Source organism: Aptenodytes forsteri, unplaced genomic scaffold, assembly GCF_000699145.1.
Source record: "Aptenodytes forsteri isolate BGI_AS27 unplaced genomic scaffold, ASM69914v1 Scaffold251, whole genome shotgun sequence".
Taxonomy (NCBI): Eukaryota; Metazoa; Chordata; class Aves; order Sphenisciformes; family Spheniscidae; genus Aptenodytes; species Aptenodytes forsteri.
This window is the reverse complement of record NW_008794082.1, coordinates 2,724-28,506: the sequence shown is the minus strand read 5'-3', so window position 1 is coordinate 28,506 and position 25,783 is coordinate 2,724. Positions and strand designations below refer to the sequence as shown.

The 25,783-nt window shown below is 38.1% G+C and overlaps 1 protein-coding gene across 1 annotated transcript in view; it reads right to left on the bottom strand.

The window, feature by feature from the left end:
• KIAA1524 (KIAA1524 ortholog) overlaps positions 1-25,783 on the bottom strand; it is a 29,021-nt gene that overhangs the window by 2,860 nt on the left and 378 nt on the right. Inside the window, exons 2-19 of the mRNA XM_009272727.1 lie at positions 24,294-24,441; positions 22,837-22,949; positions 20,580-20,674; positions 19,866-19,962; positions 18,747-18,869; positions 18,446-18,591; positions 17,674-17,749; positions 16,347-16,574; positions 15,699-15,858; positions 14,697-14,838; positions 13,830-13,929; positions 12,832-12,950; positions 7,591-7,783; positions 5,309-5,383; positions 5,115-5,225; positions 4,156-4,352; positions 2,352-2,465; positions 417-499 (exon numbers count right to left, since the gene is read on the bottom strand). Coding sequence (XP_009271002.1) covers positions 417-499; positions 2,352-2,465; positions 4,156-4,352; positions 5,115-5,225; positions 5,309-5,383; positions 7,591-7,783; positions 12,832-12,950; positions 13,830-13,929; positions 14,697-14,838; positions 15,699-15,858; positions 16,347-16,574; positions 17,674-17,749; positions 18,446-18,591; positions 18,747-18,869; positions 19,866-19,962; positions 20,580-20,674; positions 22,837-22,949; positions 24,294-24,441 — 2,320 coding nt within the window. The remainder of the gene's footprint in view (positions 1-416; positions 500-2,351; positions 2,466-4,155; positions 4,353-5,114; positions 5,226-5,308; positions 5,384-7,590; positions 7,784-12,831; positions 12,951-13,829; positions 13,930-14,696; positions 14,839-15,698; positions 15,859-16,346; positions 16,575-17,673; positions 17,750-18,445; positions 18,592-18,746; positions 18,870-19,865; positions 19,963-20,579; positions 20,675-22,836; positions 22,950-24,293; positions 24,442-25,783) is intronic.

The window sequence follows — 25,783 nt, the reverse complement described above, 5'->3', positions numbered from 1 at the left end:
CCTTTTTTTAGACTCAACATGGCTGCAAATAATTTAATTACTGAGTAGTGCCACCTACTGCTAAGTTTTAGTGGTTGCTTCCAGTCATTTGCAGATGAGTTAAATTAAGCTCTTGTAATTTGCAGTTCCTACAGAAAATAGTTCTAATATGCTGCAAAAAGATCCTGAAGGGACATATGATGCTGTGCAGAGATTCAGTGAAGTCCATATAGTCTGGGAAATCACATTTATGTATCCTTTCAAAAAAATAAAAATCTATATTTATTTCATTCAACTGTTAAATTACATATCCCTGGCTAACTTTAAGATTCACAAGTTACAAGTAAGATATATAGCTGCTCATCCAGAGCACTTAACAACATCTAGTTAATCCAGTTAGTTCTCTAGGTTCAGTGACCTTTAGGTAAGTGACTTACTCGCCATTTTGCCATCTCTCTCCTGTAGCTGTTGCTGTAATTCTTTTCTGTGATCTTCGGTTTCTACCAACTGTGCAGCAGTCCTAAAATTGCAGACAAATTTTAATGATCAAAGGGAGATATGCCACTATTTCTTTGTCCTAAGAAGCTAGAATGAGTTTTGTACCATTTCCAATTGCTGTCAGGAGCTTCAAATCAACAAACCTATGAATTTGCAGGGTGTGAGTACAGACAGATTTTATTTCCTTTTTCCCCCGTGAAACAGTCATTTCCCTTCTCTGATCACGGACACATGGTTGAAACTCCTGAAAAGGTTCATACCTGGAGCTTAAACACCAGAAACTGTTGCCTTTGATTACAGCCACAAAGCGTTCAAAATACCAGGACAGAACTGAAATTGTCATTCAACCTGAATCAAAATTCTCTGCCATTAGTGATTGAGTATGCTGGGTTTTTAGCTCTTAGTATGCTCCTGAATCGACAATACCATTAGTAAAACCTGTTTCAGGTATCATCCATGCAAGCACATCTATACATAAAGATTTTCCAGTACCATTCTGAACATCTTCCAGATTGTCACACAACACTCAAAAACGACCATTTCGTAAGATATCACCATAGCCCATATATAGGTCTGCTGCAGTCCTCACTAGTTAGGATAATATTTAGTTTCCACAATCATTTAATATATAGGTACTGTCATCTACCAGCATTATAGCTGTAACCAGAGCACTTTATACTCTGTGAAGCTAATCTACTTTTTCCATTACTAGCTAGCCTAATTTCTAAGGCATACTCTAACTGCCACTTGCCTTGCCTAGATGGCATCTGCTCTCACTCTTGCTTACTTGTTTATTCACTTCCTATCTACCAGTTTCTATGCTGCAGCCTCTAGCAAGAGGCGGGGGGGGAAGTGTACTTCTATGGTCTCCATTTTATTTCTGGCAGTTCAAGAATATCTATACAATAACTGCTCCCCCCACCTGCCTTTAAAAAGGGGCAGCTTTCGTCACAATATCTCCCCAATTACACTGAGCTGCATATTGCACCAGTGAAAGTAAGCATCCAAATTTATTCAGTAGCAAACTAATGTATCGGTATGAAAATTTTTCCATTTGAATCAGAACTCAAGGCAGTGATTTGGACTGCTCTGATTACTGACAAGGCAAGAGCCTGGAAGGATGAAGTGAACTTTGCAAGTAAAACCAAGAATAGCACTTTATTTCTAAACTGAATACAAGGCCTGCCTATGAGCATATTTTAAAGATATCTTCTGCAAAATTAAGTATTAAATAAAGTTTCTCAAATAGGAACCCTATCCCTTAGTTACATTGGTGGAAGGTACATCAGACCTCTATTTTAAGCCATCAAAAAGGAAAAAATTACAATTAGTCCTCAAGAAGACATAAGTAATGCTAGTTTTATGGTTGAGGAATGATGTTTTATACCATAGACAGAATACCAACCATCACTATTTCTAATATAATTTTTAAATGTATTAGTTTAGTAGGGTTGTTTTTTTCCTGATCTGATAACATTACAGAGAAACCTTGCAGGCTAAAAGGGAGTATGTGAAAAATCTTTGGGTGATAACAGCATTTAAGAATTCAACCACCAAAAAAATACCTCCCCAGCCCCCCAAATGCACCCAAGAATTGTGTTGTCTTCATTGCTCTTTAATTCCTACTGTTGCTGAAGTCTGTGGGTATTCCTCCCCACCCCCAACCAATATAGGAGGAAACAAAATAAACCAAAAGTCACTACTATGGATTTTCATCTAACATACACATATAAAGCAACACTGAAGCATCTTTTGCTTCCTCTACCTCCACTTCTCAGATGTTTCTTAAAGCACAATTGAAAAATTGAGACTAAAGTGCTATTTAGTTTTACTGTTATCTTTAATTTGCTTTAAAAAGCCTGAATTGAACTTACCTGTCATTCTGCTGCTTGAGTGATTCACTTAGTTTCTTCATTGCTTCCATTTGTTTATTTAGTGAATTGCATGTAATCTGTAGATCTTTATATTGTCTTTCAGTTGTTTCATACCTACAAATGAATTAGGGGGTTATGTTTGAAGAGTATAAGCACTTTTGAAGAGCTTTTACTTTAATAGTTTGTCCAATAAAAATACTTGATATCATCTGTGCAATCATCCCACTCAAGCTAAAAGCAAGGGGTTTTGGCGGGGGGGGTGGGGGGTGGTCAGTTGAGGATTTTTTGGTGGTAGTTTGTTGTTTGTTTGGGTGGTGTTTTTTTGTTTTTTTAAACGAACATACTTGGAGGAAGGAAAAAGAAAACCAAGCCAAGCTTTAGTGGATCCCTTACATACACCTAATTATTAATGATCAGGAAGCAACCTTCCTCCAGTAGAAAAACTCTTAGGAACTGACAAAACATACAGATGCCTTAAGAAATTTGACATACACAAACTGTTATAAATTAGCTATTTGCAGCCATCTTTTAAGGGACCCTTTGAGTCAGTCTATGACCTCCAGTTGTCTGGCGATACTAAAAACTGAACATACTGAAGACAACGCAATGTGCATTTAATACAAGTTTAGGAGGCAGATCTCATGCTCTAAGCAAATGCTTTCCTACTTTCCTACCAAAAGGAAAATTCTTTCCCGTGATGTCACTTATCTGATTGTTTTTAAGGAACAGTATATTTAAAGTGTACAGATTGTTTAGAAAGCAAGTTTTTGCTTTTGAAACACATTGTAAGGATCAGAAAGCTACTGTATTCCTACTTTGGAGAATTTACAACTGCTAGATACTAGATTGAGGCTGTTTCATTTCACATAAATTAGTCAAATACATATTCACAGAGTGTATGGCTGCATACAGTTCAAGCAAAAAAGAAGGCACTTCCACAGTGACCATATTAGATACTTATTCAAGAAACCCCATAATGGACAAAAGTTTTATACATTTTCCCTCCCTCAATGACTCCCTTACTGGCAGCAATATGACTTCAAAATTGTCTAATATAATGCCTGCTCCCATTATTAAGCAAGAAACTTGCTCTCAATTTTATCAGCTTCTTTGCCCTGCTGACACCTAGTGATGAGACCAGCTCATGTGAGTTGAAAAGCCAAAGCTCTTTTAAGGCTTTATTCTTCCAAAGCATATTCTATTTTCATAAATAGTTTCTATCTCTACCTACTTTTTGTGCCTCACATGTCCTTTTTTAGCTTAAGATCCTAAAGAAATAATGCTTATAAATAATTCAGGACACACAAGGTACCTCCTTCCTCCCTACCTCAATTTTACCTAATTTCAGTCAAATTTGCTGCAGAAGTGATCAAATATGGAAGCTCCTACCTTATACAGACATACTGCATTGGCTGCTTCTCCAGACTATTTATAGCATGTCATCAAGACAGCATATAAGATCAAAGAAAGAAGCTAAGAGTATGGTGTAATACTAATAGAAACTAAGCATTGTTAATTCTGTTTCTTAGAGAACAATGCTCCCTTTTGTACAAAGTTCATGCTGTTTCCTGAATGGGACCTTCAACATCTACAACTTCAGTTCTCACTCCATTGAACTTATTAACTTCTTGAATTACTTAAGTTAACCTCATTGACAAGCGTGTAGAAGAAAAAAATAATGAATTTTTCCACTTAAAAACATGAAGTAGCATGTAAGGTTGCCCTTTTAATGTGCTTAGCCCAGTAAAGGGCTTAATCACTCTTTGAACACAAAGTATTTGCTTAGAGAACTTATGTCCCTTACCTCTGAAGAAGATCGACAGAGGATTTTTTCAGTATTTCATGTTCTTCAGCAACTGTTTGTAATTTCCTGTTGTGTTGAAAGAGCTGTTCAATGTCAGTCTGTGCTCTTTCAGATTCTACCTGCTGAGCTTTCAGCAAATCATTAAGTTCTTCATTTTTTCGTTCTGCATCCTTCAACATTGCAGCAAGAGTTCTTGCCTTTGAGTGGAAAGACACCCCCCACCCAAAAAAAAACCAAACCACAGTTACGAGCAATTCTGTTTCACAAGTCACTTTGTAATACGCACATTTGAGGTCATAGATCTAACACTAAAATCCCATCAGCTACGTTAAGAAAAGGATTTCTCTCACCTAATATTAACTACAAATTTGTTCACTAAATTCCTTTAGCTCCCTTTATAGACAGTGTGAGGGAAAAGGTAAGAAGAAAGTATAAGATGATGCTTTTTAGCTATGGATTTAGTAATCTGCAGCCCAATCTTTATTATAACCTTTGAAGAATAGAAACAATTCTGAGTTTTCAATGCACACCTCAAATACATAGCCCACAGAAGCAAGCTTTATTTGAAAGTTCATCTCTGACAAGTGATTAAAGGCACAAACAGGAAACAGTTCTTCATATAGCAGCAAATTCTATAGAGAATTCTAGTAAGTAGCTTTATTCATTTTCAAGATTACTAAAATTAAATTAACACTAATGGTTAACAAACAATAATCAGTACAGTAGGTTAGTTTTGTTGACTTCCTATAAGGGAAAGGACATTAAAGAAAACTGTTCCAAAGAACAATCCAGAAGAAAACAGGATGTTTATGATTAAAATTAAGACTGCCCTAACTTGCAAGCATAGCTTACAGCTAAGCAGTATAGAGTTTCCACACATGCAATCACAGTTAAAGCTACCCAGAAAATTATTACTCAGCCCAACCCCAGAGACACAAAAGGAAGCTCCTGCTACTTACCTCGGACTCAGCCTGGGCTCTCTGACATCGGTACTGAGCTATCAGCCTATCAGCCTGAGCCAGAGCTAGTGCCTTTGCTTCCAGAAGGTCTTGCAGCCTTGTTTCTTTAGACTGTACATGGGAAGAACATTTTTCATTAACATTTTCTGGATGTACAGACAGCAATGTAGCCATACACATTAGGTTGTACTCACCGCTAAAGCTGACAGCTTCTGCTCATAGACATCCATTATGTCAGATATCCTCATATCAGTGATTGGCTCCTTCATCTGTGGAAATGTTTTCCAATTACTGCTACTGTAAATTTCTATTTACTTAGGTAATGTGTGCCTAAAGAGCTCAGTAGTTTTGTGAACTCCATCTGTCCACTAGCTTTTTAAGTTCTTATTTATACACCTGAGACTGTCTGCTCAAATGCATCCACCTGACTTTTGTGGAAAGATGGTGAATAATTGAACTATTTAGGCTGAACAGGATTCATCTGCAGAAGACTATCAGTCCAGCACTATGAAAAGGTAACATCACCACTCTAAAATGGTTCCCCTTCGTCTCATCTTTCCTGGAGAATTAGAAGTCCCCTCATAGGACACCTAAAGGAATTTGCCCTAATATTAACACAAAATGCACATGGCTAAAAATCCTTATTCATACTCTGTGGCCTTCTCAACATACAGATTATCAGAAAAGGCCCAGGAAAGTTGTTCTGAAAGGATACTATCCAGAACAGAATGTATTATGTTAACACATTGACTTACTAGAGGAAATTTATTTACCATATATGGCACAACAAGTCCTAAGTGTTTATTAAAATATATGCCCAAGTCAAGTGAGAATGCTACTTGGCGATTTCAGGATATTTTTTCTTAGGCAGGGCTATTATAACACCAGTTTTGAGCAGCTGTTCATATATGCTGATGCATGACCAAGTGCAAGCTATCCCAGCTGTTCATACAATGAACACCTACTGAAAAGCTACATAGTTGTTCAAAATGGTGCAGAGATGGTAAGAATTTTTTTGCATATTAACAGTAGCCCCCACACAGATCCAGTTCTCAGCTCATTTTCCTGTCCCTGAAGTAGGAAACAAGTAGTTTCTTTTCCTGCTTGCAAACTTGTCATCTCTATGTCCTTTTAAATATTACTGCTATAAGAAAAGCTTCTGTAAGTTCCCTTCACTCTCTCTGTATAGTAATAGTATTTAAAGTGTTTTCTCGATTATGTTTTTACACACATTTGAGCTTCACACAACATACGAATGCACACAGAGATGAAGTACTGGATATTTTAAGTGAATGTGTATATATTGATTTTTCAAGGAAAGTTCTACTAATTAGAAGGTCTAAGAGAAGATTCACTCAACAATTCATCAACAACTTTCTCCCCTCAAAAATTGAAGCAGCTTTACAATCTGTCACATTACTGGAAGCTGCTGCACTAGTGCTGTTAGGCACCTGTGGCTGCTTTGACTTACATATATACACAGCAGTACACCTACAGACTGTCACATGCAGCCCTGAAAAGGATGATCAATGGGAGCATCCAGTGGCAGAGTACTAAGTAAGCCAATGAAGACTCGCTTGACCTTTTTCACTATTATTCTAGCAGCTGACTGGAACTAGTAGCTTGCTGAGTTGCATTCTTACCAGTTATAACAAGGAGGGTTGCAAAGCTAAGGCTGAAGGCAATGCCACTAATACAGATATCAAGCCGTTATCAGGCACTTTCTGTTAATTTTCCCAATTTGCATACTGTTCTTTTAAGCCAAAAGAAAATAGAAGCAATAATCCATCGCTCAGTCTAAAGCAGCTACAAAGCAACTAACTTGCTTTGAACAGAAGAGAAAGGAAATATTCAGTATCTGACAGTATGGCTCGCAAAGAAGCACACTATATGTGGTTCCTGTTTGAGTGTCTCATTCACAATGCATGCTGCTGCAGAGGGAAGCAAAAAAAACAAACCACTTTCTTCTGAAGTAATAATAGTACCTCTTCAAGAAGGCCACAAAAATTGAACTGCAAATGCTAAAGAGTCAGTTACAGGCAAGAAAAGGAAAATGTTTGTATGCCTCTTTAGGCATACAAGAGATGCATCATACTTATAAAGCAACATATCATCTCTATTTTATCACAGGCTGTTTCTTAGGAAAGGGGGGAGGAGGCTCCTTGTATGTGTCCCAACAAGTCTAGGCAGTTGCAGCTATATCTGACACCTGCCTCCACATCTGACAGCTAGAAGAGTGTGGGCAACCCCACTGGAGAAAGGCATCTCAAGAAGGACCCCAGCTTCTGATGTAGCATGAAGAATCATCATTGAATTCTCCTAAGGAACTTAGTAAAAGGATCACATTCTAAATAGGTAAGGAATCTAAACTGAACTCAATTGATACATGCGGTATAACCTGACACTTGGATTTTAACTTCCATCCCACCCAGTAAAAGTGTCAAATATTTAACAACAGTATATAAATTCTACTAACCTCTAGTCCAGAATGAAGTTTTTGTATTAATTCCTGAATATTTGAAGTTGTGGATTCATCACTTGAAGGACAGGATGAAGAACACCTCACCGAAGTAACGCTGGTCACAGGTAACTGCATTTGGATTCTTTTTGATGCATGCTCCATTTCTTGTTGTCTGTAAGCATTATTTGCTGCAATGCTTTCACCAAGTCTGTATAAACATAGAGGCTATTAATGAAACAACCTGCTACAAATATCCTTGCAAGGATTGAAGATGAGAACAATTTCATAATATAATTAACTTCTCTTTCATTGAAAAGAGACTACTGGGAACAGTCACATTTGCATTATCACACAACATTAAGATGTAGTATCAGACACGTGCCCAAACTGTCCAGAGATATGGAAAGTAGAAAAAACCAAAAGCCTGTCATGGCTAGCCTTTAGAAACAAATGCAGTATCTCACCAGAAAGGGCATGGTGTTCAGCTCTTCTTGAGCAGAAGAGATCAGATCATGTCTCTTATTAGCTTGAGAAACAGTTTATTTCACATGTCATTATTCAACTTAACTAGGCCACTCTTTTTAAGTAGGAAGATTGAGAAGGTATTTAGTGAGGATTTTATCGGGCATAAAAATAAGAAGATTGAATCATGAAAAGGCAGAGTGCTACCAGTAAGCCTTAGTTTTTTTCGTTGACTGCAATGCTATTTTACAATACTGTATTGAGTACAGCACATTTCATTTTGTAAGTTTTAACCAAAATTTAAGTATGCAGACAAAAATGCCATCGGTTAAAATTTGTACAAGGAAGAGAACACAAAAGCTTAGATATAAGTAATTACAGTACCTATATTCCAGTGTATGTAACTTGTGGTTGGTATTTTCAAGGCAGCTACTAATGACATGTTCCAAATCAGAAAGAGCGAGAAGTCAAAGAGCTGATTTTTGAGGCACCACTCAAAAAAAATCTTTTCTTCTCGATAAATTCCTTAATTACTAAGTTATCCCAACCACTTCACTGAAGGGCTGTCTCAATTGCTTCCTAAGTGAACAGAGCCTATTTTTAACTTGCATTTATAAACAAGTTATTTGGCTATTCTATTGTACAACTCCAGACATATTGGATTGTACAGATCTTTCATTCTCGCAGCCAGAGTATTTGTTACTGGCCATTACAAAAGTGTTTCCTATATCCACAAAATCATGTGATCATAGAATAGTTGAGGTTGAAAGGGACCTCTAAAGATCATTTAGTTCAACTCTCCTGCTCTAAGCAGGTTGCCCAGAACTACATCCAATAGTTTTGACTATCTCAAAGGATGAAGACTCCACAACTTCTCTGGGCAGTCTTTTCCAGTATTTGACTTCCCCTTACAGTAAAAGGGTTTTTTCTTATATTTAAAGAAATTAAAGAGGTTTTTTTTCCCTTATATTTCAAGTTTGTGCCTACTTCGTCCTGTCAATGGATACTACTGAGAAGACTCTGGTTCCATCTTTGTTCCTTTCCATCAGACATTTACACACATTGATAAGGTCCCCCCAAAGTCTTCTCAAAACTAAACAATCTCAGCTCTCTCAGTCTCACCTTGTTGACACATGCTCGTCCCTCAAACATCTTAATGGCCCTTCACTAGACTCACTCTAGTATGTCTGCATCTCTCTTGTATTGGGGAGCCCAGACCCGGGAGCCCAGACCCGGACACACCACTCCAGATGTGGTCTCACCAGGGCTAAGCAGAGGGGAATGATCACCTCCTTCAATCTGCCGGCAATGCTCTTCGTAATGCAGTCCAGGGTGCTATTGATCATCTTTGCCATTCTTGAAGACGGAAATTACATTTGCTTTCTTCTAGTCCTCAGGAACCTCTCCCAATCACCATGACTTTTCAAAGATAACCTGGGGTGGCCTTGCAATGACATCAGCCAACTCCCCAAGCACTCATGAATGCATCCTGTCAGGTCTCATGGACTTCTGTATATGTCCAGTTGGTTTAAATGTTCCACAACCTGATCCTCTGCCACCCAGGGTAAGTCTTCCTTCCTCTAGACCTTCCCGTTGCTCTCAGAGACCTACAATTCCCAAAGGCAAATCATACCAGTGTAGACAAAGGTGAATAAGGCATTGAGTACATCAACCTTTTCCATGTCCATTGTCATCAGGTCCCCTGTCCCATTCAGCAGAAAGGCACACATTTTTCATAGTCTGTCTTTTGCTGCTGATGTACTGGTAGAAGTCTTTCGTGTTGCCCTTCACATGTGTCACCAGGTTCAACTCTAGGTGAGCTCTGGCTTTTCTAACCCCATCCCTGTATACTTGGACACTCTCTTCCAAGTCATCTGTCTCTGCTTCTACCTCTCGTATGCTTCCTTTTTATACTTGAATTTTGCGTGTATGCACACTTGAATCATGTGTGTATGAATATGCCATGTTTGTTTGATTTTCTGTTCGTTGGAATGGACCATTAAGGCCTTGAAGAAGACGATCCTTTGGGGAAGAGGGGTGAAGAGGATGGGGCAGGAGGGGAAAAAGAAAAAAAAAAAATCAACCAACCAGCTCTCCTTGACCCCTCTTCTCCCTAGGGCTGCATCCCATGGGATTCTTCCAAGCAGATAATGAAAAAAAGGCCAAGATCTGCTCTCCTGAAGTCCAGGGTTGTGATCCTACTTTTTGCCGTGTTCCCTCCTCTCAGCAACTTGAGCATCACTATCTCATGGTCACTGCAACCAAGGATGCCACTGACCTTCACACCCCCAAACAGTTCTTCCTTGTTTGGTAATAATCAGGTCCAGCAGAATGTCTCCTATCATCAGCTCCTCAATCCTCTGTTAGGAAGTGGTCATCAACGTGCTTCAGAAACCTCCTGGATTGCTTGTGCCCTACTGTGTTACCTTTCCAGCAGATATCAAGGTGGTTAGTCTCCTATAAGGACCACAGCCTGTGAATGTGAGGCTTCTTCCAGTTGTCTAACGGCTTCATCTACTACTTCTTTCTGAGCTGGCAGTCTGCAGCAGACACCCACTACAACATTGCCCATTTTGGTCTGCCTCCTAATCCTAAATCAAACTCTCAGCTGGTTTATCTGTCCCAAGGCAGAGTTCCATGCATTCACTCTGCTCTCTCACAAAAAGGGCAACTCTCCTTCCTCACCCTCCTGGCCCATCCTTCCTAAAGATCCTGTATCCATCCATTGCAGCACTCCAGTCATGTGTGCCATCCCACCACAGGTCTGTGACTCCATAGCCCTGTAACCGCATGCAGACTTTCAGTTTCTCCTGTTTCTTCCCAATGCTGTGTGCATTATTTTGCAGGCGTTTCAGAGATGCACCCCATCTTGCGGATTTCCCAGGAAGAGTATGAGGGCTTTTCCCCCACAATACTGTCCTGTAGGCAATCTCTTATTTATGTGCATATTGGGGTGACCCAGCTTTAGCCCTATTGTGTTGATTGTAAGGTTCCTCCTGTTCACATAAACCCAGACCCTTTGTTTTCCAACCCAGTCTACCACTTCCTCACTTGATTGTTGGTCTTTTCCCCTCCCTTGTCACTTCTTGTTTAAAGGTCTCCTCATCAGGTTGGTCAGTCCTTGATTCTCAGTCTCGTGGTCATGGAAACCAAACCAAAACTGTTTCTGACACTGGATGCACAACCAATTGTTGACCTACAGAATCTGTCCACTCCTCCTCAAGCCCTTCCCCTCTCCCTGGCAGTATCGAGGGGAACATCACCTGTGCCCCCATGGCTTCCAGCCATCACCATCATAGGAGTCTGTTTCCTAACCCGATAGGCGTAGACTGTCTGCCCCTCCTTTGGTACATCTGGGGTCTCAGGCACTTGAAACTGCAAGGTCTTGAAGAAGGATCTGGTCAATGTCTTCCTCATCATCTCCGATACTCACAGGCTGCTGACCTCCTGTAGCTCCTTTACTTGACACCACAGATCTTCAGCAACTGCACACCTCCTGCAGGCTAGAAGACCACCTCCTACTGCCCCAGCCTTAGTAAGAGGTCCCAAACATTCCCTGCAGCCCAAGACCTCCGGAGCTGCCTAACTCTTCTGAAACTCTATTTGGGTTGGCGCTTCAGCTTTCAAAATTTATTTTGTACCCATTTTGATGGTTTTACAGACATTCCTCTACTTAAACAACACACCCCCCGCTCCCCCGCCCCGCATTTCTCTCTGAAGCCTACAGCTAACTAGATATATTGATATTATTGGTAAATAGTAGTCCTTGGTAATCATAAAACCAGTACTGATGTTTTCAGGATAAACACAGTTTTAGACTCTTACTACTGTGTTCTTGTCACTGGCCTACTTTTGGGTTATGATGGAAAAGAGTATGATTCCCTAGGGGGTGGGGAGTTTGTTTAGTTTTGTTTGTTTGTTTTTTTTTAAAGTTCCTGTAGATGCCACTATCTTCACAAGCCTTCTCAAAAACAACCAAAAAACCACAATGAGGCAAATTACCATGATTTGGTTAGGTCATCCTCCTTTACTTCCCCCCCCCCCATATAAGTAGTAATTCAGTCACTGTTTCAAGAAAAGCTAGTCATGTTACAAATCTTTCACTTGAGAAAAGCAGCTCAAATGCCAAAAAGGCATCTGATCTGGAAATCCTTTCAAACAATTCCCATTTTTGTTTTTAAAAAAGCTCTGCTAACAAAAGGGGAAGAAGTTTCAGATTGGTTTTCTAGGTTGCGAAGACCATGATACAGTTTAAGATCTTTTTTTCCTGTTTTATTACATCTACAGAAATAAGGACTCCATCAAATAGTTTCTCAGTATTTTTTTCTCCCTACTTAGACCACCTTAAATACTACCTGAACTGCCATCTACCTGTGTCTTATCCTATTCTGCTCTTTCTTGCAAGTTACTGCAAAAGGGTAAGCAAAACTTTAGGAACTGAAGAGACATATGTGACAGTTCAGTAGAGAGAGAAATCTGACAGTCATAATATTAGACGCACTCCAGGTAGAGAGTTTCAAGAACAGACTTCAGACAAATGAACCCTGAGGGACAGAAGTCAGTCACGACCATGCTCTCTAGGATCTGATGTTAATTGAATACCATCAACATTTGAACTACTTCCTCTGGCCTCCAAGATCATTACTGTCTCTTAACTACAGATAAAGAAGAAACATTTTTTTTTTTTAAAGTTTCTGTCTCTGATGAACTGAAAGTAATATGGCAAGAAACACGAATATCACTAAGCCCATAAAAATGTCAAATCCTACCAGACTACCACAAAAATAAACTTACACTATGGCAGGAAAATCTGGTAAGGGTGCAGCCTCAAACAGTATTCCAAGTCCCACTTTGACTTGCTCTCTGTGGTCTGATGTTAAAGCAAATGTCAAAGGCATAATCAAGCGTTGATCCTAAAAAAGAAACTACTTTGGTCAAAACAAGATATAACAGTCAACAACAAAAAAACCTACCCAGATATCACAATATCAAGGCCTATGAGCATGGAAATGTTTTATTCAAAACTTAAGCTACCTTCTTAAAGTTTGCGCTTCTAAGTTTCTGAGCCTGAAGTCAATGGAAGTGATTTTAAAATAGTTTACACTTTGGAGTACGTAGAAACATGTTTTCCCATTAAAGCCAACGCAACAGGTAAAGAGACTACTTAATTCCTTCAAGTTTTCAAGTGCTTGATTTCCATCATCGGTGTGAGAAGCTTAAGTTTTGTAAGGATTTCTTGAGGACTGCAAAACTCTTATTGCTACCCATTAAATTACACAATTCCCGTTCTTGAAAGAAAACCCTCCAAAACAGCATGAAGTATTTGACTATCTGGATTACTTTTCTACCTTCAAAGTAAAATGTTAAGGTACCATCTAACCAATAGTTACCAGGAGCTGTTTTGACCACACAAAGTCACAAATTAGATGTATATATTTAATAGTAACCAACCCCACAAATTATTATATGGTTGAGATAACTTTTTTCTAGTATGTTACCTTTAAACTGCAGTCCTAATGCAGTCTTAAAAGGATAATTCTAACCAGGCAGCTGAAGTATGATTTCACATGCGTTACTGAAATAAAATGATTTGAGTAAAAGCAAACTGCTCTTATTTTAGTAGAATTAACAATGAAACAACCTTTAAGAATTGTGCCCAGGGAACTATATTTTCCTAGAAGAAGTTTTACCACTCCAGAGATAAGTATGCAAAACATTCAGAACTAAAACTATTGTAGTGCAATGACACTTTCCTTCACAGATACACTACATAAGGCTTTTTAAAATCATACCTGTAAAATTTTGTAGAAGCTGACCTCCATACCAGGTACATCCTGCTTCAGTCTGCTCATAAGATCAAGTGTTTTCAAAATAATATCAGCAGCAAGTTTGCTTTTAAACATACAAATAGAAGAGCAAAAAGGGAGGGAAAAAAAAGGTAGACTGAGCTTGGTCAAATCAGCACTGATAAATAAATTCAATTTTAAAAAAAATTAATAAATACCTTCACAAAGAAATTAAATATGTCTAGCAAGGCAACAATGCCAACCCCAAGAAAAATCACTGAGTTCCTTGGACATGCTGCTGAGCTTCTCCAGCATGCCAAGGATGGCAACAGTGAAGACCAAAAGAACACTTTCAAGTTGAAAGTGAGGAGGGTTTAATAGTAGGTCCAATTATATTTCACTGTTTTTTGGCCACATAACTCTTAGTTATATTGACATTCAGGTTAATGACACTGAAGGAATGTATTTCCATTTTCAGTGCAATAATTCCCTCCCCCTCCCAACATGTGATATTTTTGAACTCTGATTGCATAAAATAAAAATGAAAAATTAGGTGCCATGAACAGTTCTGGTAAGTTTCAACTTGGATAAGCTTGAACTACTACACGAGGTTTAAGGTCATTGTTCCACATAAGTGGATCTCCAGCTTATGCCAAAACCAATTATCTGAATGTTTAAGCTAGGTTTTACTTATTGAACTGACCAGCAACATTACTTTCTATTGCCACAAAAATACTGTTTGATTTAAAAACAGTGCTGATTTACATGCATTTAAATGGTACTTTCAACTACAATATACTTTCCATTGGAACACTATCACAACTGTCATACGAGTCTTGCTAAATTAGATTTTAGATAAATTTGTATGCTCACCACATTTTAGAGTCCACTGCTTTTGTCCCAAAACCAGTATCAATCCCACTATAGGTAAATTGGTGTTCTATTAGAGATATGCATTGGCTGGCAGTCAGTACCTTCGAGGCATGCATTTTCAGTATGTCATCTCTACAGACCAGTAGATCGAGTTAAGAATAAACTAATATACCTATGCTTAGATATTGGCACCAAAAAGCAACATTTTCTAATAATAAAGGACACAAAGTTAGTGTATCAAAGCACAAGAGCTTCCAAAAATGCTTTTAAAACCCAACTACATAAACCACTTAAGTCATGCTTAACTCACAAGCCAATAAGCTTAACTTCATTTTTCTATTAAAACACACACTTAGTTGGAAACAGACAGCTAAGGGAAACCACAACGAGTGGCATAAAGAAAGATAATGAACAAAAGGCAGTGAACAATCAGTCTCTAATACAAGAACTAGTTCTCTAGGAGTGAATTAGCAGAGAGACTTTTTCCATAGAAATCAGCTTAGATGCAGGACTACGTCCTCCAGTCATGTCCTCCTTACTACATGACACTGTGGACACTAAGGACTCTAAGAGGAGTGTAAAACTGTATCATTCCACATTATTTTTGCTTGTTTCACTGATCTAAATTTATATCATATTTGGCTGGGAGCAGCACTTGACTTAGCTAGGTGAAAATACTTTACTGACCAAGACGACGGCCACCCAAACTCCCCTTTCAATTTCAACAGAAAACACTCATCTTCATTTTTGATCTGCAAAGTGCTTCTATACCATTGAATAGGCACCGCATTTTATCCTGCACCATTGTATTACACAATAATTTCACAACAATTAGAAAGCTACTTAAGGTCTTTCAAGATGACAGTCCTAAGTAAAATTAGGGCAGTTATTGTCATTAAAAGCTATTAAAGTGACCCAAGATGGACATTTCTTCTAACATCTTAGAGCAGATCATGGTGGAAGAATAATAAATTAACTGCCAATAGGCACATAAAAGGATATTTGTCAGGACATTAATAGCCTTGATCATTCTTTCATGCTTTTTCTTCACTAATAGCTCATCTATAATCTGTTCCGGCATCCGAAGATGATCAAGAAGAACAGGCAGCAAAAGATCCACAAAGTGTTCAGCTGAGGTGCTGTTCCCAGTATTAATAACATCCTGTAATAAACACATTTTGTTTTATGTCAATATTTAAAACTACAGAACAAGGAAGCCAAGCCTATTCTACCTCTTCCTCCACCAGCCTGTCTTCTAGCTTTCCCAGCCTCCTGCTATTTCAGGTTTAAGACTGCTGATCAGTATCATACTGGATGAGGAAGTTTAACAAAGAGCACAGAAACAGCAGAAATTTCCTCACTTCTACAAGTCCTAGAAAGCAATTCTTTGATAGCTTTGTACTACCTCATGACTTCATGAACTGCTGTATCTTCCACTTAACTTTCAATGCAGACATATTTCTAAAATACAACATGTCTTTAAAAGAAAAGTTGGTTTACAAAGTATGAATTCTAGCACAGGAAGAATTGTATTTCAGGTATATTTTTACATGCTATTTTTCAAAGAAAATGCTAATAGTTGTTTAAAAATCAATTAAAAAAAATATAGCTGCTAAGAAGCTCTTTAAACTCAATTATCAGTCTTGGTACCTCAAAAATCTCTTTGAATAGTTGCAATGCTAGAACTGAACAGTCTTCAGAGCCTTCCAATGGTTGGTTTGACAAGTGCACCAATGCAACGGATGGTTCAAAAGTCTTTGAGCAAGTCACAAATCTGGTATTTCCAGAGACTGGCAAGCCAGATGGTTCCAGTATTGCCTGCCGCAGGGTGTGACGCAGTTCTATCACAGAACAGAAGGCAAGCAGCAGTTCTAAGATCTGTGAGAAGTGAATGAGAGTTCAAATGCTTTTACATCAAGTACTTATACGAAATTGCAACTCCCATAGCACAAGTCTAAAGAGATATGTAAGTTCTATGCAACTCCTTTTAGCACTTTGAAGTTTCCTGAAGAATAGTTTTCTTCCCTTAAAGCCAAGTCAGCAGCAGAAATACAGTTCATTAGACTGGTGAAGGCTTGTGACAGTTAGTATTCAGTGTATTGCTTTCCCTTCTTTTTTAAGAAGCATGATTGTTGGCTAGCGATCTAATAAGCAGTAGAAATGTGTATACGGTCAGAATGAAGAAAGCTATGGAAGGGAAAATATTCTGAAACACAAGTGGATGCACATGTGCATACTCGGAGACGAAGAGGAAAGCTCCTTGTCAATGTCTTTTTCAACAAAACCAATAAACAACAACAACAACAACAACCACCACACGCACAGAAACATTAGCATTTATCATTTACTATGATGGGAAACACATTCATAAAAAAAGCTTAAGATTCATTTCACAGATGTATTTAGCCCAAATATTTTCACATTTCATATTTTAGCCTTTAGCAACAGCTGGCCAATGTTTCATTTATGTAAGGTGGCAGTGAGACAAAGTTGAATGTTACAGTTCACTGCTTAACCGAACGTGGCATCAATTTGTTCAACTAATATGAAAGAACTTACTCCTAAGTCTTTGAAATTGGCATCATGGTTCCCTGATCATCAGTTCAAAGTCTGAGTAGTATTAATTCAAGTTTTAGCCAATGAAGTGGGGTACACACTGCATTTCTGGTAGATCTTAAAATTTCTTATTAGCCAAAGCACAGAAAGTGTTTATGTTGGCTTTCTGCCTTTATGTCTGTTGCCTGAAAGCAGGCACGCATAATCTGGCAAAAAACCCAACCGTCACAAATTCAACCTAACAGCCTTTTGAACAACTAGAAGACATAAGCTTGATGAATATCATAGGTCACTTAAGAGTCCTGAAGTCAATGTATTTCATTATCAACCCTCATACACAAGGAGCCTACTTACAACTATAGAAGTGGAACTAGATTAGAAGTCATACTTTCTTAGGCTTAAACTGAAAAAGTATAAATACCTTAGATGATGAATTGGGATTCCTTCCATGAAGAAGATCTAATACTTGACCAAGGCATGAGGTAAAGTGCTCATACCTACAGCATACATAGAGGAGAAGAAAAAAAAAAATTGGAATTTCAACACTCAGACATTTATACCGAGTGATGAATGCAAGTGCCCTATTCTCCTCCTTACCCCCAAACACTTCAAGTACAGTGATAGTTTTGATAATGTAATTTCTTTTTAACATAGACTAAGCTTTAAAAATATTCTAAGAATGAAAGCAAATTCCTTAAAATAAGCCAAGATTTTCCAGCTATTTTTACTACTAGATTTAGATTCAAATTCAGCAACTAAATTCTGCTAGCTGAATTTGCAGAACGACTAGTCAAGCCCTCCACAGAACTACTCTGTAATGCCCTCCAGTAAAATTACTACTTCAACCATACTATTCCACTTCAAGATAATATAGGCCTGTAAAAGGCAAGATAGCTATTCATCAAGCGGTCCGACCACCGATACTGTCCAGACAAAGAATTACTGAACGCAACTATTAAATATTCCTTAAGTGACAAAAAAACCCACAGATTTTGATTCATGCTTCTGTGTGAAACTAGTAACAGAAGAATCCTTTAGTTTCAGGTACAGCAGTTATAATCAACCAGTAACATTCAAAAAGCATCTAGGGATATTTTTCCAATGTTTGGTTCAGAATACAAATAGCATACAGCAAAGGAACTGAACAAGAGCTTAGGAAAAATATCCTGTACTTTTAGGAAGTGAAGACATACCTGGTAAGATAATCTGCAACTTTAGGGTTCTTCAGAAGATCCATGAGTAGATCAACAGAGTATTTTCTTGTTAGAGTACCATCTCCATTTACGACAATATTGAATATTAACTGAAATGTCTGATGAATGTTTCGAGCGTGAAAGAGCTGAAAGGAAGAAGAAAGTTATGTATGGGCATATACTTACTTTGCTGGGTATCTTGCTTATTGAATCTACCTGGCATTAGAATTTTATTTTGCCAGTGTGACTATTAGTTTTATCTACAACTTAATAATAGAACAGACTTCAAAGTATCACTTACTTTTTCTCCTACTTCTTCATTTAAAGTAAGGCTTGATAATACTGAAAGTGCAAATACAACCATAGTCAAACTACTATGGGCCAGGAAACTTATTAAGGTACGATAGAAACTCTTCACACTATTCTAAAGCAAAAAGGAGAAACATAGGCATTATACATTTCATTCTGTTCTATAAAAATATCAAACTTATAAATTGTACATATTTATAAATAAGCCATAAAATCATGAATAATAATACAAAAAAATATATTAGAATGATAACTGTTCTCTAGGAAATCTATTTTAGTGTTCTACTGCACTATACTGGTGTTGATGTCAATGACTAAATTCTCTGTTGAACTTGTATAAGGAAAAATGGAGGGGAAAAAACCAACAAGAGGAAGAAATTCCATCATTATTTTAAAGAAAGATGAGAAAGTAATTTTGCTAAAGTCTCCAATAGAGAATAACCACTGAAAACTGACCCCCATCCCTTCCCTGCTCAGTGATCAGATCTGACAATAGTTGTTCCTCCTCCCCCCCCCGCCTTTCTTCCAAGGTAAACAGTACAACATTCACTGCCATGTAGGTGAATTTGTATTTCTGAATTGAAAAATAAGTTATGTTTGCACTGATTTATGAAGAGACAGGAACCAAGCAGCTCAGATATGGATGTGTATTTAAGGATAAGGGCCCTGAGCTGACATAAAAATCAGTGGTATTTTACTGATTTATCTTTTGAAAGGCAGAGCTCTTTCTTGGCAAAAGTTAATGCAGCTTGCCAAAAATCCAACTACAGTCTTTATATATTAACAACATTTAATTTTTCTTTAAACAAAGGATGCTCAAATTTTAAATTAATCTTTCATTTGCAGAGAACAATTGCAGAAACTGAATGCATAACATAAGCTAGTGCAACAACACAGAAGCATAGAAAAGGAAAGAATACCCAACTTCCTGTTCTATTGGTTATTTTCTCCAATACAGGAGAAGCAACCGTCAACTCTGGAGAACAAACAGGTCAGGGTTATTATTGCCGCAAAAAAAGTGCCTAAGAAATATTAAGGTGATTCCCCAGAATCACGTAATGCTCTTTTGCCCTCAAGACAGAGAATCATGCAATAAAAACAAAACTCTTACCAAAGATTTTATCTGAGTTTGAATAGATAAGTTGTGACGACAGAGGTTTGCCAGGAGTCCTAAACACGGTATCGTTAACTCATCTTCAGTGGATTGACTTAAAAGAAGAGTCCAGAAATTTAAACAAAGATGTTTTTATTAAAGCATCCAGAATTTAGTTACAAGAATTTGTGGATTGGGGGGCAGGGTGGTTGGGGGACATTTTATTTTGGATTTGTTTGTTTTGTAATTAGACACCATTCCTCCAAGCAAAGCAAAATTCAGACTGCAATCCCCATAGTGCAGGCAGTTTTTAACTGAGCACATAGTTATCAGAGATCAGTACTATCAAAGGTCCTTTATTGCAGGTGCTTTTAATAGTCATTAGATCTCTTACAAGGACACTTGCACAAAATTCGTATTAATCAATATAAGTCTGTTCCTAATGACAAGCATGAATTTTCTCCTGGCTTTTCTCTTTGTTAGCTCCCTGCTCCCAGGGGTGTGGGGGTGGGCTAAGAGGCCAAATAATATTCAATCTCCCGAAGTCCCATAATCACTGCATTTGACAATAGTAGCAACATGGTTTTCAAAGAAAAACCTGTTAACTTCAGAGCAAAAATGCCACAGCTCACTCTGGAGACCAGGTTAGTGCAATATGCTAATTGCCTTCAGAAAGTTTAGAAACTTAGCTAGATATTTCCATTAGGAAAAGACAACTAAGTACACACTTACACATGATGCATTAGAAATGAAATTAGTTCATCGATGTTGGCACCAGCGCAAAAGACTGGAACATTGTAGGTTAGCTTCTGCAGCAACTGAATACTCTGAGGAAATAAAAAGCTATTCACATATGTCCTTCCTATAGCATCTCACTGAAGAATGTTACAAGTTACAAAAGCTGAAACTGAAAGGACAAATAACAAGACACCACAACTGAATTAATTTTCAGACTCTAATGTTAACATAACAATTACACAAGCTGCTGCAAGCACATTGAGTAATGTCCTACCACACTGATGTACTTATTAAAAGTCCAAACAGATGAATAAGGTTTTATTTTGACAGAGGAGTTACCTTTTTAGCCCATCCAATTCTCCCCTTTGCCGCATCAGCAAGTTCTCCATTCTGTCAGTGAGAAAGGGGCTTTGTCCTACTGAAAGATCTAGAAGTTTCACCAAAATCCAAAAAGCGCTTTGCAACCTCTGGTGGAAAGTATGCTTATAGGAAAACAGGTTTGCTGTAAAGACTGCCAACAGATCTAATGGTAGTAAAGTCCTTCATACAGCATTCTTTCGGCACATAACTGAGTTAATATGAAGTTAATATACTCAAACATGACAAAAATCACAGTATAGGATAGCAGCTGAAACAAAATCTCACCATATAAATACCTAAGAACTTAAAGGTCTTATAATTGGATCTACTTGGTGAGTACAAAATCTCTCCCACTGACTGGCAAGTCACCTGGATCCCTAAGCCTTCTGGTACTCCTAGTGCTTTGAGAAACAGACAAACTGTGAGAAAAGTGTTCTTTACTGGATGTTTGACTCATCTTCCACAGATCAAGGGCAACAGAACTGCTAGCAAATTCATTTTCGGTTTTCCCTCTCCAGAAAAGAGATGTGACCACAGGTAGCCAACAAGTACTTGCTGAAAGCTCAGAGCCACATATGAGAAAACCTGTGCATATTTAAAAAAAAAAAAGAAAATTTTGCCCAATTTTACTGTTCAATGCACAGAAAGGATAGGTTAAAATTGGTGAATTTGCAACCTCTGGTGGAAAGTATGCTTATAGGAAAACAGGTTTGCTGTAAAGACTGCCAACAGATCTAATGGTAGTAAAGTCCTTCATACAGCATTCTTTCGGCACATAACTGAGTTAATATGAAGTTAATATACTCAAACATGACAAAAATCACAGTATAGGATAGCAGCTGAAACAAAATCTCACCATATAAATACCTAAGAACTTAAAGGTCTTATAATTGGATCTACTTGGTGAGTACAAAATCTCTCCCACTGACTGGCAAGTCACCTGGATCCCTAAGCCTTCTGGTACTCCTAGTGCTTTGAGAAACAGACAAACTGTGAGAAAAGTGTTCTTTACTGGATGTTTGACTCATCTTCCACAGATCAAGGGCAACAGAACTGCTAGCAAATTCATTTTCGGTTTTCCCTCTCCAGAAAAGAGATCAGGTAGCAGGTAGCCAACAAGTACTTGCTGAAAGCTACATATGAGAAAACCTGTGCATATTTAAAAAAAAAAAAGAAAATTTTGCCCAATTTTACTGTTCAATGCACAGAAAGGATAGGTTAAAATTGGTGAAGTCAGACTGTGAGAGATCATGTGTTCACAAAAATAATAATAATAAAAAAAAAAAAAAAAAATCAATAATCAATCTGCACTTGGCTCCTAAAAGTAACCTTCCATTAGCACAGCCCCCTTGCATTCACTGGCAGATAGCACTGACCAGAGGGAAGGATGCATACATGCCCTGCAAACCTTCCATGAGAACTGGCAGCCACAGCTTTCCTTTCACTCCTTCACAATCACCTGTCAAAGTATTGATTAGACAAAACAATCTCCATGCTTTTGTTATGAATGTTAGGAGAAATAACTAAATACCTCAACCGGAAAATAACCTTCCAAGCTCTCAAGCAGTGATTTCTTGAAATAATTTCAAAAACAGGTTTTTTTTGTTTGGTTGTTAGTTTGGGGGGTTTTTTGGTTTGTTTTTTTTGTTTTGTTTTGTTTTTTAAATTAAAGCCAGAGAGAAGCACAAGCAAGATTAAAGAGAGAATAAGAACTCTACGCAGTGTTAAAATCCTGTCATACTAGCCTCATACAGTGAATAAAATACACAGCTAAGATCAACTTTCCCTCAATGCATTATTTTGGATAGAGCTTTTAAAGAGTTATTATATGCATACCGTGTAACGTATACTATGTAACAGTAGCCAAATATTAAGCATTAGTTCCTGTTACCTGTAATAAGACTGGGTCGCTAAGATTAGTAGAACTTCGATGAACCACTCCTGCCAGCACACTGGTCAGATTGTAGGTATCCTGAAGAGCTTCTCTAGTCTCATTGTCTAAAGCTAGAATTTAAGAATTATTAACAAAAAACCCTATCTAATAGCAAAAGCAACTGTTGTATTAGCCACCAATCTAAGCAGAAACCAAAGTCTTTGACCAGTGTTTCATGTATATTTCACAAATAACTACGAATAAATCACAGCTCCTATGCACTTGCATCTCTACCTTACTTCTGAACTTACAGTTAATTGAAACACTAATACTTTTCCTTAAGATGCTTGGACATTGAAGGAGTGGCCTTACCTCCTACCTACAAAGTTTTAGTTCTGTTTGAGATCTTGAAACCTGCACTTAAAAGGCTTTAAAGCTTAAAATGAACGATCTCAGTTTCTTGCTTCACACTATGGTGGGCAAGTAGACTAAAACTAATACCTTTGTAGGGTTATCCAGCAATAGTTAAATAAAAAAAAAAGCCAGTTCCGCTTAGGCAGTCCTGGAAAAGATGTAGCAAACAAGGATGACAGGTAAAGCAATAGATCAGGTGGACGAGGACTAAGTCTTAAAATTTTCCAGACCCAACAGCTTGGAAAAGGTAGTTAAGAAACCCAGCAACAAATATAATTTTACAGTAACTGTTTCAAAAACCTAAAAGGAAGCTCAAAGAGGCTAAAAACTCCAAGAATCAGAGAAGATAAACAAGGGGTCATCATAAAGGACTCAAATCTTGAATAACTACTCATGCATGATCAGAAACTAAGCAGTGAAGGGATAATTTTTCCCTATATATGTAATGTACATATGTAGGTTACGGTGAGCACAGAGGTCCCTAGACAATGAAGTCCTACTTCTGTGAAATGGAAAAAACCACCACCAAAAATGCATCTCAAGAAACAAGTAAGAGGCAGCAGAACCTATTTCATAATTGGGAAACTTGATGCACACAGGCCCAGGCCATTGGAGAGCCCAAACTGCTGCCCAGCAAACATTCCAATGGGAGAGGTAAACTGAGGTGATGACAGTTGATGTAACATGGCTTCTCCCTATCTTTGCATCCCCTAAGCAGGTTTCTTCACTTCATTAAAAAAGATAGTCTTTTCAAGCTCCAAAAATCAAGGACAAGAGAATAATTCCTCACCCTACCCACTGAGGAAAAATTCTGACAAGCATGATTGTTGTCATTTCATAGCGATGACTTGAACTCTGCTTCTCATGGTGATTTAACATCTTATCTGGCCTTGTACGTACAGTCAGGTGGCTCAGCCAAGCATTCCACTACAATGAAAAGCACTTCATCTTTCACACTTTACGCTTTTTCCAAAAAGTTCGTCACCCATGCCACTGAATAAGCACCTGTCTTGCCTTCCCTTTCTCAGACCAAAGATAAAAAGTTCAGATGCAAACCTTACCTAGCTGTGATAGCAAAGTAACCACAGACAAGGTTAAAGATGGGTTTATATTAGCATCCTCGAGGAGTTCTACTAGGCAACTGAGACATTCACTTGGTAGAATCTGGTTTGAAGTAAATAACCGTGTAAGCTTCAGTCCAGAGAGAACCTGGAGATGAAGGGAGAAAAACAACCTTAATTACTCAACTGCAACGAAGTATTTAACACAGAAGTCAAAGCAGAGTTGTATTAAATAGATTTTGCCCTATTTGACAAACCGAGAATGTAAGTGCCACTCTAACAGGACATCTGTATTCACATTTGCTGAAAAAAAAAAAAAAGAAAGAAGTTTTGAAAAAAATCTGGGTTTCATTCCTGTGGATGTGTTCCCTTTACACTGTGATCATTTATAACGTATTGGGGCTTCTTTTGTTTGCTTGCTGATGGCATTCATAGTAACAGCATTCTTTTTAATCTCATAGCTGTAGCAGAGCAACACTTTGTATTTCTTTACACACTGAACAGAATTAATACCAGGTTACTCTTCCTACATATGTTTTAGCATAGATGAAAGATGGGGTTTATTTATTTTGAAAGAACAACCAAACAGATTGCTCAACACAAACATTTAGTAATCAGCCTTCAGCTCAGCCCAACAGCCTGCTTTCTAAAGGCGTGGGCTGGAACCCAAAGGTGCCGCTCTGCAGGAAGGATAAGCAGTAACAGGTAGTGCTGCTTTGGGAGCACTCTGTGCTTGAGATGAAAAAATGGAACCTGAGTTCAGGGAAGCCTATGTAAGAAGATGCTGAAAATGATACACCTGCACATCAATACAGGTAGACACGAGTTATACTTGCATAATAGAGCAACATAATGTTTTTGCATATCCCCTGTATACCTCTTTACAAAGGATATGGAGAAGAAAGCTAAGCTGAATACTAACTCTTACATTAATATTTTAGCAATTAAAAAAATAAATCTGAATTTGAAAAAGGTACCTTGCAGATCAAGCAATTCAGTCAACGTGTCAATCTCTCACCATACCAAGCATGCCCACTGACAGGGTTGTATCCAAGGCTCTACCTGGAGGTCAGGGAAATAGACAGCCCTACCCCTTAGCAGCAAACACCTTTGATTATGTGCTGCATGAAATTGGAAAACTCCAGATACAACAGCAGTTCATCATTCAAACTCTAATAAAGCTGTGAAAATAAGCGTCCTTGAGGGTCAGAATTTAGGGGAGATGAAAGAAAAAAAAAAAAAGAGTCCCTCATAAGGCACATTATGCTTAGCCTATGTGCATATAAACATATTGCATGCATCTGTAAATACACACAAACGCCATAAAACGTTACAATAAAAGACATCGTAATAATCCCGGGATATTGCTAAAAACTTAAAAGTTTCTTCAGTCCTACGGCCTCCCTCGGCCACCAGCTCCCCTGGCAATCGGTCACCGGGCGAGTTGCCCCGCTTCAGGCCGCTGAGCCACGGGGAAGGCCGCGGGCCCG